Below are 9,700 nucleotides of genomic sequence, written 5' to 3'. Positions count from 1 at the left end.
TTTTCAAGTTATTTTTTTTTATCGTTTACAATATATCTGTTTTTATAAACCATGTTATTCTCACGAGCTGTGGTCAACAAATCCACTGTCATTAAACCGCGACATGACGTCATCTTACAGCGGAAACACACGTCAGTGACGTCACTGGTGAAGGTGGAGAGAAAGAACATAATAGCAGACGAAAATGAACCTGCGCTTTATTCCCCTGATAATGATCGATGCGAGCTTTTGAGTTGTGAGAAGATCGCTGGAAATGATTCAAAGTGTCTTCATGATACAATTGAAGATGATTTTTTAACTTCTTTAATTGATGATGTTGTTTCAGAAAGTACAAACACATTTACTATATTTGTGAGGAACGTTTTAAATTGCCTTCAGAGATGTGAGGCATTAAATTGGGTTCTATTTTTTTTTTAAACAAGGTATGACTTAAAAGGAAAGTAAACAACTGTGTGAGATGATTTAATTATCATAGTTTTTATTGAGTCACACACAAACATACTCCTAACTTGAAAATAATAAACTGAAACTGATAGTCTCTCCTATATGTGTTTTTATTCTCCCTTTCATTGTGTAAATTACGATCATTTTAAGTCCTTACTATTTCATTAAAAACTAAATTTATTTTAAAAAGTGTTAACCAGATGTTGGTATTGTTTATGCTGATTAGTATGAACTTCTTATTGTTTAATAAGAGAACAAAAGGAACATAGGATACATTAAATAAATGTCTGTATTATTGTTGATACAGTTTAACTTGCGTTATTTTGTGTTTTTGTTTTTAATTAAACATAATCACAGCCATAACTTACATTTCAATACATTTTAAATACCCAGAGTTTAGGTTAAAAAACTATTTATGCCTAATTAATTTGAAAAATTCTATACACTCAAAATTAAAAACATTGACTGAATATTGTTCGTTCAACTATTTCTGTATCAATAAAGTTTTGGATTAAAAATGGCGGACTGACTGGAAAACGCGCTACTGCTTTAAATTCGAACATAAATGGGGAATTCTTCCTTCTGTAGATCGGTAAATAGTCTTTTAAATGTATATATTTATATTTCGAAGAGAGAATGAAGATGAAGAAAACGTTTTTAATTTCTGAAAGACAACCTGACAATAGTTAGCTTCCAGCTAACGTTAGCTTCCAGCTAACGGTGTGTTGAGACTTTCTTTTATTATAACTCGGTTCGTTTTTGTTTTTTTCAGAACTAAGAGATGGCGACAGATGACATTATTCACGAGAAGCTCCACTTCAGACATGACTCTAAGTGGGTTGGACGTCTCGGTCCTGCAGAGGGAGGTGGTCTGCTCACCTGTGCCGCCTGCGTCATTGAGATGATGGAGAGTCCAGACGTGTCCGTGAGTCACTGCTCAGCAAATGTTACATTATTACTATTATAAAGTCAAACACATCGCCAAGTAGTGTTTAAATCACATACAAGGTCAAATATAAGAGTATGGTATTGCTACTAAACTCATTTACAAATCAACATTGTTCTAAATATATATTTATCTAGTATACATTTTAAACATGTAATACTGCGTCGCTGCTTTTATAAGGTCTGTTGGTAGAAGTCGTTATTTTTGTACAAAATGATCACAGAAACAAGTTGAATCTAATGGAAGGTTTAATATATGGAACATAAACAGTACAAACCAGAACAACTACCTTTACGTGAGTCAGTCTCGACACATGAAAGTGTCGCCGAGTATGTCATGTGGGGGTTGAGACTATTTTGGATACATTTTTCTTGGGCCCAGATCTGAAGTCTCTTGTTATTATGACAACTATATTGACCAACATCCTGTACGTTAGTTATGAGTCATAATAGTTCTTGTAAAAATACTCTAAACCTTAGTTTTGATCATTATCTGTCTGTTATTAAAAAAGAATGCATTGACGCATTACTGTCGAATCATTTATTTTACAATTGCAGGTTATTTTTGTTTTTTTAATGATTATTATTTATCTTTCTATGCAGGTGGTCCGGAAGTCTTTTGCCTTGTCGGGAATAACGGGGGTGCTTCAGTCTTCTCCAGGATTCTTAAGAGAACTTCTTTGTCAGGATCACAGAGTCACAGTTCGCTTCATCACGTCACTGCTTGGTGAGCAACAGATGTAACAGACTTCCTTATTTAACCTCAACGTTCTCCTCAAAACGCATCGTAGGGATGTGACTCTACCACAATTATAACTTCAAAAAATGCAGGGGTCAAAGGTCCGACTCTTCTTTCCTCTGGCACATCTGCCACATGAATTAAGAAGCGTAACGACTGAATGTAATTAGGCTTTTTTATCATCTCCGCCTCTCATTAGTTAAGTCTCCTGTTAAGCTTTGGCAGTGTTTCCTAGAGCATTTAATTTACAATTATGTCTGAGTGAAAGTGCAATTATTGGAATTTGAATAACATATTGCAGAGAGCTGGCTTTTGTAAAACAACCTTTTGAAGGGGAAGATGTTTTTACCCTTGCATGGCTTTATTAAATTCATATTCATTTCTGTTTAGATGTTTCTCAAATTTTCTTTTCCTTATTTCAAGTAAAAAGTGTGGGTTGATGCTCTGAAACCTGATCTCTATCCTTTTATTTGTCGTGTATCTACAAAAATACTATCAATATCAACCAACTTTAATGTTCAATATCATATTAAGAATCTACGACTTTTTAAAAACTGCAAGACAACAAAGAATGTATAACTCAAATCAGATTTATTTTTGTCCTAATTAAAGTATTTTCATAATAGCCTTGAAAATATTTGGCCAATTTCTTCATTCAGTTATAGGGGTGTGTATTAGCAAGAATCTGCCGATACGAAATGTATAACGATACAGGTGCAGCGATAGAATATTGTCCGTATTGTAGTATTGTTGAGTACTTGACTCTGGTGTTGTGATAGTGTAGTAACAAGTATATATGTGTAGTATTGTTCAGTACTTGACTCTGGTGTTTTGATAGTGTAGTAACAAGAATATATGTGTAGTATTGTCCAGTACTTGACTCTGGTGTTGTGATAGTGTAGTAACAAGTATATATGTGTAGTTTTGTCCAGTACTTGACTCTGGTGTTGTGATAGTGTAGTAACAAGGATATATGTGTAGTATTGTCCAGTACTTGACTCTGGTGTTGTGATAGTGTAGTAACAAGTATATATGTGTAGTATTGTCCAGTACTTGACTCTGGTGTTGTGATAGTGTAGTAACAAGTATATATGTGGAGTATTGTGGAGTACTTGACTATGGTGTTGTGATAGTGTAGTAACAAGTATATATGTGTAGTATTGTCCAGTACTTGACTCTGGTGTTGTGATAGTGTAGTAACAAGTATATATGTCTAGTATTGTCTAGTACTTGACTCTGGTGTTTTGATAGTGTAGTAACAAGTATATATGTGTAGAATTGTCCAGTACTTGACTCTGGTGTTGTGATAGTGTAGTAACAAGTATATATGTGTAGTATTGTCCAGTACTTGACTCTGGTGTTGTGATAGTGTAGTAACAAGTATATATGTGTAGTATTGTCCAGTACTTGACTCTGGTGTTGTGATAGTGTAGTAACAAGTATATATGTGTAGTATTGTCCAGTACTTGACTCTGGTGTTGTAGTATTTACAGACCACATGACTCTTGACAAAGTCGTAACTGCTTTCATTTGTTGTCAAAACCAAAATTTGTCACCACATCAGCTTTTAAAGCTGCCGTATCCTCTCGTCCTCAGTCATTGCTGGGATGATTCAATTTATGCTTTAGGTGCGAAGACGAGACGACTGCTGTCGTCCAGAGGCCAGAAGATTATTTGCGACACAAAAATAAACGGTTTGAATATTTGCATATTGATTGTAAAACATGGAATAAGAATTTATTTTAGAGACACATTATTGAACTTTAAAAAATAAAAACTATGGTAATTGTATTGTGTCGATAATGTTAATCTCTTGTATTGTCACTTTATTTGTGCACATGACCTCAAAATAGTATCGAACAAACTATATAAGTTAGAAAAATACTATTGTTTTCTTCACACCCAGAGATGCTGCACGTCGTCGAGGACCCAGCAGTCCTGTCGAAGGTCGACCAAGGTCAGAAATGCTCTTTTGGGTTTTTTTGTAAACACACACACACACACACACACACTTGCATTTTTATACACATCACCCTCACGGTCCATTCTCCGACGCCTACGCCGACCACAAACTTCTGCAAATAAGATTAAGGCATCACAAAAGTTGTTTTTTTACATCATGCATGTTCATGCTTGCAGAGTTCAAAGACTTGACGTATGAAAGGATCCGCACTATTGTTATTTCTTTATTAATAATTCAGGGACGGTTTGGTAGCGTTACGATAAAACATTAGCATCTTTGAACCTTTACTCACACAGTCTCCGATGGTTCGTAATGCATTACGTTCACCACATGAAGTTCTCCAAAGCATTGTACGCCTCAGTCAACCCTGGTAATGAGTGTTTTTGAGCTCTTCATCATCCTTCCACTCCGAGTCGTCCATATCGTCGGATCCGACTCCTGAGCAGGACATTTATTCACACTTAGGATTTGTTGTAGACTCTTAACTCTGCGCTTCAATATTTAATGAAAGGGATTCTGGGAGCTTTTCCACCGCAATCGTTGGAACGACAGTAAAACTCTTCAGAGAGATGTTGAAATGTTCAGTGTAGCTTTGATGTTTCCTCGTGTCTCTTCCAAACGGCTTCTCTTTGTGTCCCAGTGTTGGTGCTGCTGCATCTGGAGCTGCAGGCCGAGCTGCCGTTTCACTTTGTCCTGGAAATGATAAACAAACAGGTGAGACGAGAGCACAGGAACTGAAATAAAAATATTTACCGGCCGTGATGCTCGAGCTCGTTTTCAAATGCTCCAGCGTTTCGACGGCACTCGTGTTACCGTCAACAATATTGTTTGGTAAACTCCAGTTTTACTTCTGAAGCTGTGGAAACATCTCATTCAGCAGGTGCGACATTCAGAGGTGTTTACAATCAGACTCCGGCGTAGAAAGGTTCCATTTAATCACTATGAAAACAACCTGATTAGATCCTTTTTGAGCTAGAATTTAGATCTTTCTGCAATCGTCTTATTTCCTAATGTGTCTGATATGTGATTTAACTTTATCGTGTTTTTTATCACAATGAAAAAGGGTTTATGTGTGAGTCTGCTCGTCTCTGAAAAACAACAATGATGGAAGGGAAATAAAGAAGTTAATCATTAATCCCACTGCTGTTCATGTCTTTCATTTTCTTCTGATTTTCATGTTTCTGCAGTTCAGTGACCAGCTGGGTATGAAGACCTTCATGCCCACGTTTCATTTCTTGGGAAACCTGGTCGGTGCGATTCCCAACATGGCCCAAAGCCTGGTGACCCAGTATGGTGAGTCTCAGACACAGAGCAGGTGTTTAATTGACTGCAATATGAATTAATATTGTGCGATGTTCGCTATTGGTGTCTTGAAGTGCGATATCGATATTAATGCGATATTTATTCCTTCACCTAATAATGTAGCCGCGTGCAGCCGAGCTCAGGAGCGAGTACTGTAGTGGAGGTCCGGGGGTTTAGAGAAGGAAAATGATATATTTCCCTTTCTTTTATTCTCAGTGCTGACATGATGGTAGAAAAATATAACTTATAACGTTCAGGAACTTGCATTGGTTTCCCGCGAAACTGAGCGACATCAGAGAGGAGCCGCCGGCGCATCGCGACATCGCCAAATCAATATTAAATCCACTTCCTTGTACACGCACACATAACACTTTATAAATGACGCTAACAACTTAGCTCGTTAGCATACGGTGAAGACGGACAGGTTTACACTTGTTTATAACACTTTATAAATGACGCTAACAACTTAGCTCGTTAGCATACGGTGAAGACGGACAGGTTTACACTTGTTTATAACACTTTATAAATGACGCTAACAACTTAGCTCGTTAGCATACGGTGAAGACGGACAGGTTTACACTTGTTTATAACACTTTATAAATGACGCTAACAACATAGCTCGTTAGCATACGGTGAAGACGGACAGGTTTACACTTGTTTATAACACTTTATAAATGACGCTAACAACTTAGCTCGTTAGCATACGGTGAAGACGGACAGGTTTACACTTGTTTATAACACTTTATAAATGACGCTAACAACTTAGCTCGTTAGCATACGGTGAAGACGGACAGGTTCGTTCGGAAGTTCACGATCTTATGAAAACCACTGAGACGAGATGAAAAGTTCTTACGATATGTCGCTTTAACAAAGGAGGTTGAAAGAGACGAGTGACTGGATCACTAGTGTTTGACTAGATCAGAAGTTAGTATTACTTCTGTGGATATACTGAGCCGTGCCGGCAAGACACGTCGCCATAGCAACCGAGCCTATAAAGCTGCGCCTCACAGTTCACAGACGGACGGAGACGTAAACAACGAGACATAGAAGTACAATTTGACAACTTTAAAGAACGTGACACTGATTGGTTGAGGTGCGCATTTAAGAAATGTTGATTTATACAATTAAAAAATATAAATTATCACATGATTACCATTTGCATATCGCACTTGCCAATATCGCGATATCGATATTTTTTCCGATCTATCCTGCAGCCCTAGACTAAATGTGTACAAGTACAAGGCATGTGTTTCTTTGTTTTTGAAACATGTGAACATCTTTTCCAAACACCATGAAATCCTTTTGGTTTTCTGCAGCATCACTTAAAAGAAGGTCTGAGCATCTATCTTTTTTTTTTTACTTTTAGTTAGGGTTAGAGTCTTTTCAGGAAAAAGATGGGTCGGTGACTATAGCGAAAAAAACGAGTTTTCTGTCGGTGCGATGCTGAGGTAAGATGCAGGCGACCAGTATTGACTGTGTGTACCTGCCTGCGTCTCGTCACTCGTCACTTTTCTGCAGCGCTGTTTGCACCAACAACACCAGTGGCTGCAATAACAACTGGAGCCCAAAGCAACAGAGCATTCTTGTCGCTCCCTCTTCTCTCTCTTTTAATACTTGACCCCATGTTTCTGTCTCCCCTCGGCTCGCTTTTTCTTTTCACCCCGTTTTCTCCTTCGGGCTCTCGTCACTGGAGCACAGGCAGAAAAAAACACACAATAAAATTGAATCGTTGTCATTGAATACATTAAACGCAGCATTGGTTTATAAAATAAAAGTTGGAAATGAAAGCCAAACGTATAAAAGTCATAACCGGGATCACGTCTAACACATCTTGCGTTGCAGCCTACTCCCATCAGGGTTTAATTGGGTGGATTGGCGATAGTGTAACGCAATTAAGGTGCTGAACAATCACATGTGTTACTAATAATTGTATTGAAACACAGGTTTAGATATTTACTGAAGAGTTCAGATCAGGTTTGTTTATCCGTTCATTTTATATCACTTATTTCCTGGAGTGTTCCCCAAATTCTTCGGATGAGAGGCGGGGGACACCCTGAACAGGAAGCCAGTCAGTCACAGGGCACACAAAGACACACAACCATTCAAACACACACTGATTTCCCCAAGTGTTCTTTATTTTGGAAGATTCATGAATAAGATCAAAGAAAGAAAAGTTATTAGATGGAAAACAGCAGGAGATGTTTCTCGTTGTATTATCTAAAATGTTTGTATTTCTGAATAATGAGATGGAACATGTGCAGGGAGTTTACCCTGAAGCTTCTCAATCGAACCCTCGTTAAGATTAATCCTGTAAACAATTTACAAAAACAATCGTGTGGAAGAAAAAAAAATCAAATTCCATTTGAAGTTAAATGTTTACAAAATAATCACAAGCATGATCTTTCCATCTGTTCACATCAGTAACTGCATGTGTCTTGTTTATAGTCTCTTTATTTATATGGATTCTTCTTATTTGAGGTCATATAACTAACATCTATGTTGCTTTCATCATCTCTACTGTAATATGTATAAACAATAGGCTTCAAACACGAGAGAAAAAGGGATTGCGAAGCATCACAGCCGTGGAGGGAACAGAGAAATAGACATTAGATATGCTTTTAGAAGAAAAACTGTTGTTTTTTTTATCCCTGCAGCTCGCTTGTGTGAAAACCTGCTCCGCACACCTTGAATTGCTTTCTCATTTCCTGCCTTTTTCTTTCTTATTTCCTCGGTTCTCGTCTCACCCCCCCTGCCCTGTGATTGCGAGCTGGACTGCTACATATTCCAGAATAATCCGACGTGTGTGGGAGCTTCTGCTGCTGAGTTCTGATGGGCTTCTCCTCGGTGGCTCCCACCAGCTCCGGCAACATCTTCTCCTGCTGCACTCAAGCCTGTTTTTTTCAACCGTCATCTCCTTCACTCGTCTCTACTTTCACAGCTCTGTTCTTCTTGTAAACGTGTGGACGATGACGAGAAGGACAGATGGTCTTGTAGACTCGGCGAGGCCGTTCTTCACACCCTCGTCGCTGGACTTTCTGGCGTGATTTCTGCTGGTTTCTTTTGAACGTCTTAAAGATCTGATCTCCATTTGTGTGTTTTCAATTCATCACTTTACCTGCTGGAGATATGTTTCGCCTCCAGCCTTGTTGCACAAACACATTCACGCTCAAGTAAACCTGTGATGCCATTGAAGTATGTGGAGGAAGAAGTTGCATCAAACGTGGACGTATGGAAATAATGTGTGGCTGGCACTTGTTTGTTATTCATCTCTCACACCATCTGTCTCACCGTCTGTCGCTCCTCTTCTCTGTGGATTGACTTTCAATCTGTGCACGAGTCGTCCTTCCTCTTCTGCGTCTGGCGTTCACGTCCCGGGGCTACTTGTCTCGTCTTATCTCGCTCTCTCGCCCGCCGTCACTCTCTCTCTTCGTGTGCGTCCACCTGTCCTCAGTCCTCGTCGAGCTTCCAGAGCGATGTTCTCTCTGATCACGCGGCTTTTGTTCGACGTCCTTCAGTTTACCCCGGAGATGAAGGAACCCAGTTCTAATAGTTTCCTCAAAACTCAATTGCAACGATTATCTTATCATTCCAGACGAGCACGAGTCCTTTCAGCTGTTAGATTAGTTTGATTAGTTAGATTAGTTTGATTAGTTAGATTAGTTCGATTAGTTTGATCAGTTTGATCAGTTAGATTAGTTTGATTAGTTTGATTAGTTTGATTAGTTAGATTAGTTAGATTAGTTAGATTAGTTTGATTAGTTAGATTAGTTTGATCAGTTTGATTAGTTTGATTAGTTTGATTAGTTTGATCAGTTTGATCAGTTTGATCAGTTTGATTAGTTTGATTAGTTTGATCAGTTAGATTAGTTAGATTAGTTAGATTAGTTTGATTAGTTTGATCAGTTTGATTAGTTAGATTAGTTAGATTAGTTAGATTAGTTTGATTAGTTTGATTAGTTAGATTAGTTAGATTAGTTAGATTAGTTTGATCAGTTTGATTAGTTTGATTAGTTTGATTAGTTTGATTAGTTTGATTAGATTGATTAGTTTGATTAGTTTGATCAGTTTGATTAGTTTGATTAGTTAGATTAGTTTGATTAGTTTGATTAGTTTGATTAGTTAGATTAGTTTGATTAGTTTGATTAGTTTGATTAGTTTGATTAGTTAGATTAGTTAGATTAGTTAGATTAGTTAGATTAGTTTGATCAGTTTGATCAGTTTGATCAGTTTGATTAGTTTGATTAGTTTGATCAGTTTGATTAGTTTGATTAGTTTGATTAGTTTGATTAGTTTGATCAGTTTGATTA

The 9,700-nt window shown here is 37.6% G+C and overlaps 1 protein-coding gene across 1 annotated transcript in view; it reads left to right on the top strand.

Annotated features, from left to right (window-relative positions):
- Positions 1 to 975: 975 nt before the first annotated feature.
- mei1 (meiotic double-stranded break formation protein 1) overlaps positions 976 to 9,700 on the top strand; it is a 77,201-nt gene continuing 68,476 nt past the window's right edge. Inside the window, 6 exon segments of the mRNA XM_087809651.1 lie at positions 976 to 1,036; positions 1,217 to 1,369; positions 1,993 to 2,116; positions 4,035 to 4,085; positions 4,732 to 4,805; positions 5,279 to 5,384. Coding sequence (XP_087665777.1) covers positions 1,226 to 1,369; positions 1,993 to 2,116; positions 4,035 to 4,085; positions 4,732 to 4,805; positions 5,279 to 5,384 — 499 coding nt within the window. The 5' untranslated portion in view covers positions 976 to 1,036; positions 1,217 to 1,225.

This window comes from Callionymus lyra, chromosome 15 (assembly GCF_982586985.1).
Source record: "Callionymus lyra chromosome 15, fCalLyr1.hap1.1, whole genome shotgun sequence".
Taxonomy (NCBI): Eukaryota; Metazoa; Chordata; class Actinopteri; order Syngnathiformes; family Callionymidae; genus Callionymus; species Callionymus lyra.
This window is presented reverse-complemented; position numbering and strand designations above follow the sequence as displayed.